Source organism: Aspergillus lentulus (genome assembly GCF_001445615.1).
Source record: "Aspergillus lentulus DNA, contig: Alt01, strain: IFM 54703, whole genome shotgun sequence".
NCBI lineage: Eukaryota > Fungi > Ascomycota > Eurotiomycetes > Eurotiales > Aspergillaceae > Aspergillus > Aspergillus lentulus.
This window is the reverse complement of record NW_028322123.1, coordinates 949,137-964,952: the sequence shown is the minus strand read 5'-3', so window position 1 is coordinate 964,952 and position 15,816 is coordinate 949,137. Positions and strand designations below refer to the sequence as shown.

Sequence of the window (15,816 nt, the reverse complement as noted above, 5' to 3'; positions counted from 1 at the left end):
GGATTTAAAACAACTCGTTATATGAAGTGTCTTCGATGGATATATATATATATATAAAGTAGGAAAAGCTGCTGAATCTACCGTCCAGCCCACATTAAACTGTGCTCAATCTCAAAGGGAGTGGAAAAAGGTCCTACAAGAAGGCGGTATGTTCCAGGCTCCAGCCGCCATTGTTTGGCATCCTCATCCCAGTAGCTGAATGCATGTTTCTTATTCAGGGAGATTGCCACTGTTTCTGACTTCCCAGGAAGTATCCATACTTTCGCGTACCCCTTAAGCTCGCGAGCAGGACGCCACACCTTCGTGCTGTCCGGAGGAGATATATAGAGCTGGACAACCTCATGGCCGGGGTAGATACCAGTGTTCTTAACCCTGACCGAGATTTTCAGATCCGAGTCGGGTGCCTTCTCAGTTACCTCCTGGCCACTGACGGTGAGTCCCGAGTATTCGAAGGTAGTATAAGACAATCCGTGGCCGAATTGCCATTGCGCAGTGCGCTGGGATTGAGGATGTCTGTATCCTATTTGAAGGCCTTCTTCATACTTGATTTCATACCCACGCTCCGTAAGTCGCGCTGGGAAATTGTGGTAAGTCGGGACGTGCTCTTCATCGAACTTCTTAGGCCAGGTGGTCGCCAAGCGGCCGCTGGGGTTGGTTTTTCCAGTCAAAATATTAGCGATTGCCCGTCCGCCCTCCTGGCCGGGGAAGTGAGCATTGAGAATCGCGTCGAGTTCATTCACAAATGGCGATACGTCGATCGGATTGCCGCAGTTGAGGACTAAAACTGTCTTCTTGGAAACTGCTGTGACAGCTCTGATGAGCCTTACCTGGGGTTCGGACATATTCATGGAATCAAGGTCGAACCCTTCGGACTCGTATTGTTGATTCCGACCAGCAAAGATGATGCTCACATCTGCTGAAGAAGCAGCCTGGACGGCTTCGGCAATCAAAGCGCGCTCATCACTGAATTCCTCATAGCACAGCGTTGCACCGTGAGGAGTGGGTTCATAGTCATTTTCCCTAGGGATACGAGCCTGGCTCAGTAGCCGCACCAAGTAAGGCTTTCCAGCCTCCATGAAAACAGAAATGCGGTGTTCCAGGCGAGCGTGCTCAAAGAGAAAATCTTCCATTGTCACTTCATGCTGATTCGGGACCGAAAGAACAGCTCTTCTCTCGACAGACAGAGAGAAACTCCCCGTAACGCGAGCGGCTAATGTGTGTGGGCCGGTCGTCTTGGGGGTAATGGTAGTTGAAATCTCGTAGCTGAAGCCCGGCTCCCTCAGACCAGGCTTCAAGTTTCGAACCATGGCAACCACCGGAACCTTCTGGTGTTCCGTGTACACGGGTATACTAGAACCCTCGTTGAAATAAGCGATGTCAAAACCGGGGCTGCCATTCTTAGACGTAGTGCAATCTAGCGGTACTATGGGGACGATTCTGTTTGTATTGACCCCTCGGGCATATTTCACCAAAGAAGGGAAAGGGTGAGCGTCTCTCAAACAGTCCAATGGCTTTTGTAGGTACTGCGGAGGTGCACTGGCACTGCCTCCGCCGCTCACGACGGGCTCACTGGCGGGGACGCCAATGACTGCAATCTTTGGAGCACGACGCATGTCAAGAGGCAAGACACCCTGCTCATTTTTCAGAAGGACAATGCCCTCTGATGCGATCTTCAGGGCTAGTGCGTTCGTCTCCGGGCTGACTTCAGACCTTTCAGGTTCCTGTGAGTGAGACTCTCGTGTCTTCTCGACCAGACCGAGAACTCGAGAAACACACTCATCGACGGCTTTTTCGTCAACAAGTCCGTCCCTTACAGCCGCTACAAGCTTTGAACCACGAAAGACTGATGGACCGGGCATTTCCAGGTCGAGCCCAGCATTAACTGATGCTGCACAAGATTTGGTGGCAAACCAGTCAGATACCAGACATCCATTGTATGCCCATTCGTCTCGTAATATCTCCTTCAGGAAAGGATGCTCGGTCGTATGGGTGCCGTTCAGTTTATTGTAGCTATGACAGGCGTCAGGAATATCATCCAATAATCATTGAAGAAGCGAAGTAGCAATATGAACACCGAGGAAGACTGCCTTGATACGTACCTTACCATCAAGCCATGAGGCTCACTTCTCCTCAACATCTCCTGGAAAGCAGCTAAGTATATCTCCCGAACAGCGCGGCTGTTGTGAGACTGTGCCACACTGTACTCCCTCCTCTTGAACTCACTCTCGTTGCAAGCAAAATGTTTCGGGCAAGCAGCGACCCCTTGTGATTGTATTCCGCGCACGACGCCGGCCGCAAGCTGACCAGACAGAAGAGGGTCTTCGCTGATACACTCAAAATTTCGTCCCCCTCGAGGATCGCGGTGAATGTTGATTGTTGGTCCAAGAATGACTTGCGCAGATTTCAATTTCGCTTGGTAGGCCAATGCCCTTCCTAGCTCCTCCATGAGTGTATTGTTCCAAGTGGCACCATATAAAGTCGAGCTTGGAAAAATGGCCGTTGGGACACCGTGGTGAAGTTCAGAGCCTTTGACCCCGTTAACAGAGTCGACGAGCTAGACGATTGTGGAAGCTATGTTAGCCGTGCAATCGAACACGCAGGCCAGCCCATTGCTGAGGTTGCATATACCTTCAAAGGAGGAATGTTCAATCGCGAAACTCCGCTAGAGTGAACAAAATCCGTTCCCGACAACAAATCAACCTTCTCCTCTAGGGTCAATTGCGGTAGCAGCGAGGTAAAGTTCGGTTGCACTGATCGTGCAGCGTCATCTCTAGTGCTCTCATCTTGGGAGCTTGGCGTACCAGCTCGAGAGGAGTCGGATACCTCATCAACCGCGGCGTTCACGGTCTTGAGGTCGCCCATTTCTGGGACTGAGCACTCTGACTTGACCTGCATGTTTGGACAGCTGTACCTAGATCAGTAAGGATTTGGCGGAATGAATAATGTAGAGACCTGTCTATAATCCGCGGGGTAATATAAGTACATAGCTCCGTACAGACTACAGTGCGTCTACATCTTCTTCCGTGAAGGTTGGTTCACCGTCCACATTACAGGAACAGAACAGATGAAACTGGAGATCGTCCCTCATTGGCTCTTTTGGTGAGGATAGTGGATTAGTGCGGATAGTGGAGGAGCGCGGAGATGCCGGTCAGTGGATGCTGAGGATCAGGGAGTGGACGCATCATGGCATTGGCTCACGTGAGCCCACAACGCCGTCCACGCGCTTCTCCCGTCCACTTCTGAGACTCCCATCCGGAGTCAACATCGGGAGGCATTGTCAGTGTTGCTGATTCTGACGATCCACCTTCCACCTATATGTGCTCCATTGCTTCGAGATTCCTTCTATGCCTCAGTTGAGACTGAATTAGGCTTAGACTAGTATGCAGGTCGCTTCGCCAAAGGCAACTAGGCGCCAGTCAAGGTCGCATAGGAAACAACCCTCTGGTCCGTTCACCTGTCATACTTGTGGGAAGGTGTTCACACGAGTTGAGAATTTGACTCGACATGCGGAGAATCGTATGTGCAGAAGTCCACTTCCATAGCCTAGACCGGGTCCCTATGTACTGAAATGCGATTGTGATAGACAAAACTACCGCCAAATTTGTGTGCCATGTCTGCCAGAGACGGTTTACTCGAAGGTAGTTGGCCCGCCGGTTCCTGTGTTCTGCCTTGTATTGTGAATTTTGTACCGCATGTAGGGACGAACGACTCGTGGCGCTGACTTTCTTCAAGTGACCTGCTGAAACGTCATTCAAAAATTCATGACAAGAATGCGGGTCGCCAATACCTCTCCGATGCGCCCTTGCCAGACCCTGCGGGCAATCTGCACTTTGACAATGCTGATGAACGGCTTCAGCAAACCCAACCTAGGGCTGAGGACATGGACGAATCCCATATGCATATGGTCCTTCGCTCATCAGACGCACGGCCTGCGCATCCTTTCGACACAAGGTATCAAGAAGCGTTTCACGCGACCCATGGCACTACCCGGGATTTTGAGGTCAGCCGAGGACTTATTGGTAGCCGTGACCAAGGGCAAGACTATAGAGCATCTTTGGACCCCAACCCATATCCATCAAGCACGTCAATAACCCAAAGCAGTCCGAACTCTGACCCACCATGGCCCTACGCCTCTTATGGAATGTATGGAGAAGGTTGTTTAGATACGGATTTAGCATGGATCCTCGACATCGGTTTAGTGGACTATCCCAGTCCTAACGATCATCATCTGAATCTTGACAGCGTCCAAACTCAAGATTATCCGAACAGGCATTCTGAGCGGTCCCCGCCTGGTATTGTTTCCATCGGGGGCGAAACAGCGTCCAGACATCGTGGTGGTCAGGCATGCGACTATCCGACTGACGACGACCAAAATGATTGGCCCGACGAGGATCCCGTTCCAGGAGCACCAGCACCGTCTGAGATACCACCAACTGATATTCCCAGTCAGGAATCCTGGGTAGAGCCTGGCGAGATTAGAGTTTTCCAGAATCGTTTCAAAAACGCCAACCGGCAATTTCTGAGAGTAACACCAGACGTGAGAGCTCGTTTGTTGGCCACCTTAGCTGATAGTGCTTCGATTGAGCATGGGCACTTGCCTCCAGATGAATCGAAGTTTCCTGTTCCAGAGGTACTTGAGTATTTCCTTTCACTCTTCTTCGAATTCGTCCATCCTAGGTTCCCTGTTCTCCACAAACCGACATTTAATACGGCTGGTGCGCCACCGTACCTGTTGTTGGCGATGATGCTTCTGGGCTCCAGCCATTCTAGATCAAACCGAGGTAAACTCGTTGCTGTGTACCTGCACTTGGCTACTACGATGTTTATGAGGCTACATGCCTTGAAGCCATCATTTGTAAGACACCCTTGGCCCATTTCCCGGTCGAGTGACATCACAAAACTCGTCGTCGCTATCTCAGCTACTTTACTTCTTAGCCCAGCTCCTCCCTCGCTGACCTGTTACTGCCACAGCTACGCTCTGTGGCAAATATTCTGACGTTACTATTTCTCTGCGTCTCCGGTGCTTGGTCCGGACATAAGAGTGCGTTTGAGTTTGCAGAAGGGGCTCGTGGAATTCTTGTTACTGCTTGTCGTCGTTGCAGGTTGCTTGATTGCCGTCCAAAGCCCCTTGTTACGGACGCAGGAGCCACAAGACCCATGCGAGTGAAGCTCCTGGACACTTGGATGGCCTGGATTGAGCTGGAGCAACGTAAGCGTCTGGGACTTGCCATACATGTGCGTTGTCCGTAACTTGGTCTGGCTGACAGGACTAACAAGAGGAGCATAGATGTTTGACCTTCAGTTTCCGGCATTATTTCACAATCAACCATACATCTCCAAAGGTGAAACTGTGAATCTAGTGTTACCTTGCGAAGCTGCATTCTGGGAAGCCAAGTCTCCTGAAGCGTGGAAAGTACTCCTTGGCCCCGCCGAAATACCCTCTGCAATGTATTTCATGGTTCCGTTGGATACCTGTCTTCTTTATCCGGAGCTCAAGCGCGATCCTCCTTACGCGCCTATCGACTCTTACAGTAAAATTATCCTCATGTACGCTCTGTTTGGCCACATTTTCGAATGGCGACAAAATATGAATATTGTTCTCCATTCAGCCTTCATCAGAGCCCCAGAGAGCATCGGGCCCGCTGAAGGACTCGCCGACCGTCAACGATGGCTTCGCAATGGCCTCAAGGCTTGGCTCGATAACTACCACCACTCAAATGTGAGGGGGAACGTTTCCCAAGCTCCACCCGCAGGTCTCCTTTTGCACCATCTCGCGAACATATACTTAGACATAAACATTTCCGACCTCCATCTATATGCCGGACGTTCGGGGTTAAACGAGGACATCCAGCTTGCTGAAGACGCGTTGAGAAGATGGTGTCAGAGCTCTGGTTCCAAGCGTACGATTGAACGCGTCCACGAAATGCTTGATCTGGCTCGCCGAATTATTGAAGATGAAATGGCAGCTACGTGCGGCTTTGAGGTTTCAGTTGCATTGCTGACAGGTGGATTAATATGCTGGATGTACGATCGATTAGGTGGAGAAGCCCCTTCAGGTGATTGGGTACGTTATTAATTTCCTTGTTCCCCTTGTCCTTTGATCCTGAATGTTACCTGATCAAATGGATGGGTCGTCGAGCAGGTTTTAGCTAACAGGAAGGGTCAACAGTTGCATCAAGCAAGCCAGGCCCTTGAACGACTAAACAGCTGGGGTATATGCACCAACTTTGCTCAAATATTGAGAAAGTTCAGCCGCTAATACATGAATATTCTCCCTTCCCTGTGAACTGCTTCGGGACGACAATTTATATATATGCATGGAAATGGTCGCACGCCCTGGATACCGCAACCACACAAAGTTTTCTAGAGACGCATTAGTCTATGCAACGGCGGGGGAGAACTGCTTCAGCGGCCAATCCAGGTTTATATTCCAGCTCGAAACCGCACCTGTATAAGTTTCTTCGCGCTACCACCACAGCTTCGAGATTATCAACATTCAATCCGACACTGGAGAGCTAACATATCACGCAGATTTGACAGCTACCCTTGATTTCGGATCAAGAGTCTCCTACCCCTGCCTCTTAGAAAGCTTGCAAACCAACTAAGAAACTTATACAAGTTCACCCTCACCAACGCAGCACTTGGCAAGATAAATATCACTCAGACAAGTCATCACCACGCCCTTCACCTGGTTCAGTATTGCGTCATCTGCCGGTAGTACTTAAACGATGTACTACCAGATGTGCCAGTGAATACATAGCGTCTCATTTGGCGCATCAATAGATTACTCTGTAGCAATTTATTTATTCTTCAGGAGGGTCACGGTCACAGTGCCAGTGAGGGTGCTAGTTTTAGTGTACTGGTAATTTATAGTACACCATCTTAGAGCCATTTCTCGACAGTCGCAGTGAAGGAAGTGCCGACCAAGATACTGGTACAGGCGATAGGGCCGCCACATTCAGTTAACCACGAGTACAACAATTACCGCTGTGTACAATTATCTTTACCTCGTCAAGGCCACCAAATATTTGGGCGATTCATCCTTTGATTAGCTTTTTGGCTTGTTTCTATGATGAATAGCCTTAGCCTTATGTTCAACCGCCCCATTATCCCACAGATCCTCACAACGCACCAGTGAATGGGGTAGTAGGACAGTAGAGTACTCGAGGAAGCGCAGATTATACATCATATACCTCGAGTATCTCGCCTATTTCCACCAATGAATGAACAGATGTAAATCATCACAGAGAGTTGAGACACCCATCAATTACCATTCATGCGGCACAACTTCATTGTCTGGCAGTATGTCGTCCGGAGGTCTGAAAGGGGGCTGCAATGCTCTTACGGGCCATTCCTGGGGATGATAGTCGACTTCCCATGTTCTCCGCCCGGAACCAACAACAATCAAGTCCGATGAGCCTGGTAGACAAACCTGACACTTTGTGTTAGGCGGCACGACCACCTCCAACCATAAACGTTGTTGCTTGCCCTCTCTCTTAATCTCCCATCTAACACGGCAGTCTCCGTACACGCTCCGGTACTCTGCCTCCGCCCACTGTAGGTTTCCTCCCGGGACAGGCTCAACCTTAAAAACACGCCACCCCGGCTCCATGGGTTCAAGCCCCGCGATAGTCTGATGCATCCAGCTGGCCACAGCGCCCAAGGCGTAGTGGTTGAAACTAGTCATGTCGCCCGAGTTGATACGGCCGTCGGGCAGCATGCTGTCCCAGCGTTCCCAGACGGTCGTCGCGCCCATGGTAACGGGATAGAGCCAGCTGGGGCATTCACGGTGCAGCAGCATGCGGTAGAAGACGTTGGACTTGCCGACCTTGGTTAGCGCGTGGCCCAGGTATGGTGTCCCCGCGAAGCCGGTGGAGATCTTGAAGCGACTTCGCTGACGGATGAGTAAAGAGAGCCGTTCAGCTGCGTGGGTCTGCTGTTCGGGTGTGGAGAGGAGGTTGAATTGGATGGCGAGTGCGTAAGCCGTCTGCGTGTCGCATGCAAGGCGGCCGGAAGGAGTGATATATTCGTGGGCGAATGCATCGCGCAGGTCGGCAATCTGCTTCTTGTAGATTTCTTGCTCTTCCGGAGGGGCGTTCAATGTGGCTGCGACGCGTGCCATCAGCGTCGTAACATGTACCAGGAAGGCATCGCAAACGAGGTACATATCTGTCATGGCGTTGGAGGGGTCGTCGGCAGGGGCACTGGGGTCTAGCCAGTCGGCCAGTTTGTGGCCAGCCTGCTTCCACAGACCGGAAGTCGAGCGAGGGATAGCATTTAGCCAATCCTTCATGCTTTGGTAGTGCCGCTGCAGCAGCTCGATATCTCCCGATGCTACATATAGAGCCCACGGCAGCATGGCGGCCACGTCACCCCAGACTGCCTCTGCAGATTTTCCAGGGCCAAAATCTCCCAGAATATACGGGATGACCAGCGGTACGACGCCATTCGCAGCATTTTGCTCCACCATCATATCCTTCATCCATGAGGATAGCATGCCGCTGACGTCAAACAGGAAGGAGGCGGTGTCGGCAAACATGTTGATATCACCAGTCCAGCCAAGTCGCTCGTCGCGCTGGGGACAGTCCGTTGGGATGCCGACAAAATTGCCTCGCATGCTCCACACAACGTTTTCATGTAGCCGGTTGAGCAGGGGATTCGAGCAGCGGAAATATCCGGTGCGTCGCATGTCTGAATGGATCACTACCCCGACAATATCCTCGACTGTAAGAGGACACTCTGCAGGCCATCCGTCCACCTCCACATATCGGAACCCATGAAAAGTGAACTTGGGTTCCCAGGAGATTGGCGCTGCGCCGTCGAGAATCAGCGTATCGAGGCATTTGGCAGATCGCAGGGGACGAACCCCAATCTCGCCGTCCTCCAGTACTTCGGCATGCCGGAAACGTATAGTCGCCCCTACAGGTCCCGATACCGATCTCAGCCTTACCCAGCCGACGAAATTCTGGCCGAAATCCAGAATTGTTTTCCCAGATGGGGACGTGATGATCTCGCGCACCGCCAGCTCCTGTATCTGCCGTATTGGTGGACCGTCGGGCGCAGTGAGGCGCGTGATGCAGTAGTCGCAACCTGTTTGAACCGACCTCCATACTGTGCGCGCCGAGTGTTCTTCACGAGCATCATACGTCACGCCATCGAGTAGGCCAGCTTCAATTATCGGCCCGTGAGCCCACACCCACTCCTCATCCGTCCCCGTGCGCACAATCGTGCCATCATCAAATTCCACAAGCATGAGAGCAATCAGCCCCATCCGCGAACCGTAGAGGTTGTGCTTGCGAAGAAAGGCTAGGGATCCGCAGAACCATCCCTCAGCTACATCCACATCAATCTGGTTCTGCTGCCCAGCGAGCAACTGGGGTCCAATCTCATACGTCTGGTAGGTCAAGCGTTCCTGGTACGAGGTCCATCCTGGCGCAAGAAGCTGGTCCCCTATCCGAAACCCATTGATGTGCACCTCATAGATGCCATGCGCCGTGATATACAAGCGTGCGCGCTTGACGGCAGCGCCCTCGGGCAGCACTAGCAGACGCCGAAATATGACCGGCCGATGCTTACCCTGCACAGTCTCGGTAGACTGACTCGGCTCAATCAACTGGCATCCGCTCCAGTCATCTGAGCGCAACAAGCCTGTCTCGATCACCAGCGGTGAAGAAAAGTCACTGCATGAGTTGGCAGTACCGCCAACTCGCACTCGGACTTCGACCCGCTCTCGCGAAGACAACGGTTGGAACGGCCACGGTACGAGTCGAGATTGGGATGATTCGATGGTGACTGACGATAATTTCCCATTGTTGTGTTTGATCTCAACCTCGTAGCTGGTCTGTTCCCAAGTTTCCTCGGCGCCGGCGAAGCTCCAGGAAATACGTGGCCGGGCTTCTCCAATACCGATGGTGTCTGGCTCGTGGTGCTCGGCCCATACTCGTGCAATGCGCACCATTTTTGCAAGTAACTCAGTATTTGCCACAGAGGATGCAGGTACCTTCCACAATTGCCTGTATTGGATTTATCAGAACCATTTCATTTCCCCGTCTTGCACGTCACTCCAAAGCCGTCGGAATATCCACAACGGCACGGGGCTGACAAACAGATATCCGCGTCCACTTTGGTCCACCGTCCACTTATATCGGCAATTCCGAGACCTTTGCCGAGCTCCTCCAGCTGCCGAGACTGATCGAATGGACATTCGTGGTTCACAGACCTTATTCATGAGCCGACGTGGACCTATGAACTCTCGCCGTTGAGATTTAAAAAAATTAGTATAGAGCCTGCTGCATACGGCAAGCCATAACATACGAGAGATGACCTTGCTACATAGGGTTCGGTATTCTCTAGGGACATCATTTCTCCTACAATGGGAGGTAATTAAATTAAAGCCGCGAGCAGTATGGCCTGGTCTGTTATTACCGTATAATCAGACTGCCTGGCAATCCTGTTCGTCTTGGTGTCTCTTTCTCATGTTGTGGAAAGCCGTTGACGCGCGAGTTCCGTAGCACGGCCACTCACTGACGGCTACTATCAACTGATTTCTTCAGTGATCCAATAAAGATCATGTCCTTGTTATTATATGTCGGTTCAAAGATGTACCGATGTCTCCCCGCGTCCCCCCAAGTCCGGTTAGAGAGCTCTCTCCCAGTGGACCTCCGCCAGACGAGCAGAGTTTGCCGTCCACTTCCCCGGAACCGTCCACAGCGCCACAGATCAACATTTTCTGCTGGGCTCGACATGCGGGGATCGGCATGGGAAAATCTGGGGGAATTGCATCAGGTTGCCAGGCCTATATCATGCCATGATTACACTGCAGGTTTCCTGATATGTGATCAGTCTACCCTATCGCGACAAATTGTGCCATTAACTCGGTAATCGCTTGTATTTTCTGCAATAGCATCGCCAACATGCCCGAGGACAAGGTCGAAGCAATCGAACATGTCGAATCCAGTCACTATGATGCCAAGTTCAACTCGGAGGCGATTGAGGAATTCCTGCACGCAGAAAAGGAGATGACGACCTGGCAGGCCGTCAAGGCGCATAGACGCCTGTTGCTCTTTGGTGAGGCCCCTTCAGCATTGACTGTGTCTGTCCTACTGCACTGTAGCTGCTTACCGAGTCAAACACCTAGCTATCCTGCCCTTTGTTTGTGCGAGCAACTACGGCTATGACACTGTCTCTAATGGCTCCAGTATTGCCATGCCGGCGTTTATCATGTCCTTTGGCGCCATGAATCATGCCACGGGGTCTATGTATCTGCCATCCATCTGGACATCGCTCTGGACTTCCATGACCAACCTCGGCCAGGCCTTGGGCTCCCTGATAGCCGGTTTCCTCGCCGAGCGCATCGGTCGTCGCTGGACTGCCGTGTCACTCGCCATCCTTTCTATCGTGGGCACCTTCATTCTCGTCTTCTCCTCTACCAGGGGCATGTTATTGGTCGGCAAGACGATGAACGGAGCCGTTGTGGGAGGATTGATGGCGATTGGAACCACGTACGCCGCCGATGTATGACATCTACCCTTTCTGGCGAGTTCTATCTGGAGGAATGCTAACAAATGGTTCTGCTGGCAGATTGCCCCCATCAAACTCCGTGGTGCACTCCTGCAGGCCATCGTCTTCTTCGGCGTGGCCATGCAGGGTGTGAGTTTGGGAATCGTGCGCGCCTTCATTCTCGACATGAGACCGCTTGCTTGGAAGATTGTTTTTGGCATCCAATGGGCTTTCGCCGGCTTAGTCTTGATTGCTGCTTTCCTCGTGCCCGAGTTCGTTTCCCTCCTGCGTCATCATGTTTGGATGAGCCGCAACTAAGAACCCACTCCCTAGGTCTCCCGTCTTCTACGTGGCACACGGAAAGCATGATAAGGCCCAAAGCGCACTCAGGCGCTTACACGGCAGTGCCGACCAATACCTCCACATACGCTACCGGGCAATCGTCCATGCGCTCGACGAGGAGAGGAAGCAGCAGTCCGAATCCGCGTCCTGGTCTGAGCTCTTCAAGGGCTTCAATCTCAAGCGGACTATAACCATTGGGTTCATCATGTTTAGCACAAGCGCCATTGGCGTGCCGTTCCTTACGCAGAATATCTATTTTCTCATCACTGTTGGCCTCAACGTCACCAGCGTTTTCGACATCGGTATCGGCGGCTTTTTCCTCGGCTGTCTCTTTGTGATGCTCGGCTGGCTCTCCAACGAAAGGATCGGTCGTCGGAGACTGTGGCTCTGGGGTTTAATCGGCAACTTTCTCTGCATGGTTACTATCGGTGCCTTGGGATTCAGCACCAAGAAGGCGAGCCAGTTGGCAATTGCGGTAATCATGTAGGTCTCCCGCCTTTCAAACTACCACGAAGAACTTGTCTAAATGACGTCTTTCTCCCTACAGGAACGTCCTCATCTCGTACAGTGTATATGCCACGGTTGGTGTAGCCTGGACCATCTGCCCTGAGATCTCGTCCCACCGACTTCGCCAATACTCGCAGTCTGTTGCCTTCATTGTTGGCGCCATCGGCGGTTGGCTGTTCAATTTTATCACCCCTTACATGTATAACGTCGATTCTGGCAATCTAGGCGCGAAGACGGGCTTTGTGTATGCCGGGTTGACGGTGGTCGTCACTGTTATCTCTTGGTTCCTCGTTCCCGAGACGGCAGGCCTCAGTGTTGAAGACATTGATAGGGCATATGAGATGGGAACCGCACCACGACACTTCAAGTCTTCCAAAGCGGCAGTCAGCGCAGAGAGCGGACATTGATGGGCTACGTTATGGTCATGGATCTGTCTATCAGCATACCCTTACTGATTTTGGTGTCAGATTTTCTGGATTAGATTCTGCCTTGAGCAGGATAAGCTAAAGAAACTATAATTTTCTCCTTGTTCATTGACCAACTTGCGAGCGTTGAATTTCCACTTCCAGGAGAGTCGATCGGCTTGTGGATCGTCAATAAATAGCAATATATAAAGGATGGTTTCGATCACAGAGCTGTCGTTTGTGATACCGGAGGCTATTGCTTGGATAGTCTTCTCCACAGATACTATTGTAACTCTCAGCTAGCATTTCACCACAACTGAGACATTTGTTCGATTTTATAAATAGGTATAGCTGATGGTCTGATCGGCTTTAGGGGACGCGCTCTCTGTGCAGACTGATGGATGAGGGTAATTTGGCCCAATTTGCCGGCGCGTAACTGCTAGATACCTACTCATTCCGCCACATAAAAGAACCCGTATCAGCGCCGAAACTTACGTATTATATTTTAGAAAACAACATCTATATGTGTGCCCTGTGAGGTCCTAATTTGGTATATGAGGAACCTCCAAGCTTCAGTTTCTGTGTCTACGTGCTACGAAGTTCTTGTTCGCCAATATAAAAGAGACCTAATTCTTGAAAAGACTACCTTCTTGAGCATGGATTGAGGAAGCGTCACCACGTAGTAGACAAACTCCGAACAGGTGAACGACAACTTGAAATAGTTGATACCGGCAGTACAGGAGCCGCTGATAAAACTTGGTCCGACTGTTCATTTGCCGAAACAGTCATGGTGACCGCTGCTATGGTGTCCCCCGAGGTGACTGGACAGGCACTGTGAGTGGCATATCTGGTTCAAATGAGTTTAGAGCCCAAGGAAGCTCCACGACTCTCAGTAATCCAAGCCGGGTAGTCGTTCTCATGCACCAGAGGCGTGCAATCAAGCAGCCTGCAATCTGGCCACTTTATTTGGACACCCGTTAATGAGTTTTTTGGCAAAAGTGCAAATCTAACCTAACATCTTCTCACATACTGAGGTAGGGATCAACAGTGCTTGTAATGAGCAGGGATGGCAGTTAAGCCATGTTCAGATATTCAGTTGATAATAACAGCTTCTGTAGAGTTATTACTCTCCTTAAGTGATTCTGGGTAGATATCCTTTGCTTACTACCATATTCCTCTCTAAAATAAAACAAACCAAGATCAAAGTTGATTGTGGCAAAGAAAAGGGTGAAATAGAAAACGAACTTTCCCGAAGCTCGATACCGCGACCAAGTATGGTTTGTCATCGTGATCCTAGCTTGATTGACTCGTCTCCCATTTTCTTTGTCCAAATTGATTGGTACAGGAATATGCAAGTAGCTGTTCTCATAATAGACGCTTTGAGATGGCTGGACTATCTGTTTGGCTAGAACTTATATACAGGCCTGAGCAGGCGATATTGTTATCTGAGTCCCGTCTGCTTGAAATTGGAGTTCATGATTCCTACATAACAGAGGATAATGTCTGCGCTTATATTCTATAAATTTCAATTCTTATGTGGCAACTTTGCAATATGCTATTATCATCAGCCATTAACAGAGCAGCGAGGCCGACTGAAACAGTCCAGCTAGTATGTACTACATCATAATGATGATGCGCTATTATTATGCATGAAACTGGTATTTTGATCAGGACCATGATAATCAACCCAAACTGTACCACATCCTAACTTCTGTCTGCTATTGCATTACATAACGTGCTATGTTCATGGAAATGCTCATTCAGGCATATTCACTGGCGGCTATTAGGCTTGTTAGCCACTAGAGTGAAACCTGCTTTAGCTGGTTATGAAAGAAACTTAAATGTCGGGTTTCCCATTATCTTTTCTTCTTTGTTGCCGTTTTATGTTAATTGGCCAAGGCTGTTTTTGCTGCCTTAGGTTCTGTGGGCATCTAACCAAGTACTTCGTGCTTTAATCATGGTAAACACATGCATTTGGCCACTAGGTGTTGCTGCAGTACACATAACACTGGGAAGATTCTCAGCAATATCTTCGCAGGGGAGTCTTACGATCAAATGGGATCTGCTCTCTGTTGATACCTCACTTTGTTGGCACCGCAAGTCAATGGATACGCCACCCCTTCGAGGAGCAAACTCTCATCCTGACCTTACAAGTACTCCAAGATCCCTAGATCTACGTAAAATCTATTAAATCGCTCTTACTTTTGATCTAGCCATAGACCATCTAACCACTAAGCGAGAAAGGTGGCTAGACTTCCGTTTCCAGCATAGCATAGTAGCAATGATAGTGTATAATGTGGTTCGCACATCCCCTCCCAAACAAAGGGAAGGGCCGAGCCGTATTCCACCACTAACCCCACATTGTTAGTTAGACTGGATGGAAATCTTCTTGCGCAATGGGTTTATAGCTGAGCTTTTTGTTTCGTGCAATAGCAGCCACCTTGTAATTGTAAATGCCCGAGTGTCTTACAGCTAAACTAATTAATGACTTTCCTTTTTCTGTTCAGTCCTAATTTGGGATATACAGGAATTGGCTGTTTCCTGTGTAGGGTTGGTTGCTGAAGCCGGCTCAGCGAAGGGTATGAATGCGACAGGATTCTTCTTGAATAGTATCAGACCTTCTCATTCTGTCCAGTTCTTGTGAGAATGAACTATATTATTATGGTAGTTAGAGTGATATCTTCCAAGAGTTATCTCCCAAAACCTCTTTATTGACTGGAAAGATTGGCCCTGCCTATCGATTGGATCTAACACGAGAGGCGTAGATATCGTTGCACAGCCCTTATAAAATATCTTCATTATCATGATATCATGGATGCTAATAGTTGTTTAGTGAGAGGGACCTCTATATCACTATGCACATGTGTATATACTTACAGCTGTATGATTAATTCTGGCTTCTTTCCTGACAGGTCAAAGAGTGACACCATGCTCGCATCAGGTAAATGTAGCCAAGCATACAGCACAAGTCAATGAGACGGACGGCTTGAATAAAATTGTCTCTCAGTGGTGGCTCACATAACTGTAGGAGTCCAGATGACTGCAGTATTCATCATATCGACAT

General features: G+C 50.0%; 4 protein-coding genes across 4 annotated transcripts; 2 read left to right on the top strand and 2 right to left on the bottom strand.

The window, feature by feature from the left end:
* Positions 1–77: 77 nt before the first annotated feature.
* Positions 78–2,862, bottom strand: ALT_0286 (glycosyl hydrolase family protein; the record flags this gene model as incomplete). The annotated part of the gene is made up of 3 exons (XM_033560296.2): positions 78–2,010; positions 2,100–2,554; positions 2,629–2,862. The coding sequence occupies 3 exons, from the start codon at positions 2,860–2,862 to the stop codon at positions 78–80; spliced, it is 2,622 nt and encodes an 873-aa protein (XP_033416187.2).
* Positions 2,863–3,504: 642 nt separating this feature from the next.
* Positions 3,505–6,076, top strand: ALT_0285 (uncharacterized protein; the record flags this gene model as incomplete). The annotated part of the gene is made up of 4 exons (XM_089598958.1): positions 3,505–3,560; positions 3,733–4,855; positions 4,936–5,235; positions 5,288–6,076. The coding sequence occupies 4 exons, from the start codon at positions 3,505–3,507 to the stop codon at positions 6,074–6,076; spliced, it is 2,268 nt and encodes a 755-aa protein (XP_089456622.1).
* A 1,191-nt stretch (positions 6,077–7,267) lies between these two features.
* Positions 7,268–9,958, bottom strand: ALT_0284 (putative rhamnosidase; the record flags this gene model as incomplete). The annotated part of the gene is made up of 1 exon (XM_033560294.2): positions 7,268–9,958. One exon carries the CDS (start codon positions 9,956–9,958, stop codon positions 7,268–7,270), a length of 2,691 nt encoding a protein of 896 aa, XP_033416185.2.
* Positions 9,959–10,913: 955 nt separating this feature from the next.
* Positions 10,914–12,755, top strand: fmqE (MFS-type transporter fmqE; the record flags this gene model as incomplete). The annotated part of the gene is made up of 5 exons (XM_089598957.1): positions 10,914–11,067; positions 11,114–11,514; positions 11,581–11,771; positions 11,833–12,324; positions 12,389–12,755. The coding sequence occupies 5 exons, from the start codon at positions 10,914–10,916 to the stop codon at positions 12,753–12,755; spliced, it is 1,605 nt and encodes a 534-aa protein (XP_089456621.1).
* Between the last annotated feature and the right edge of the window lie 3,061 nt (positions 12,756–15,816).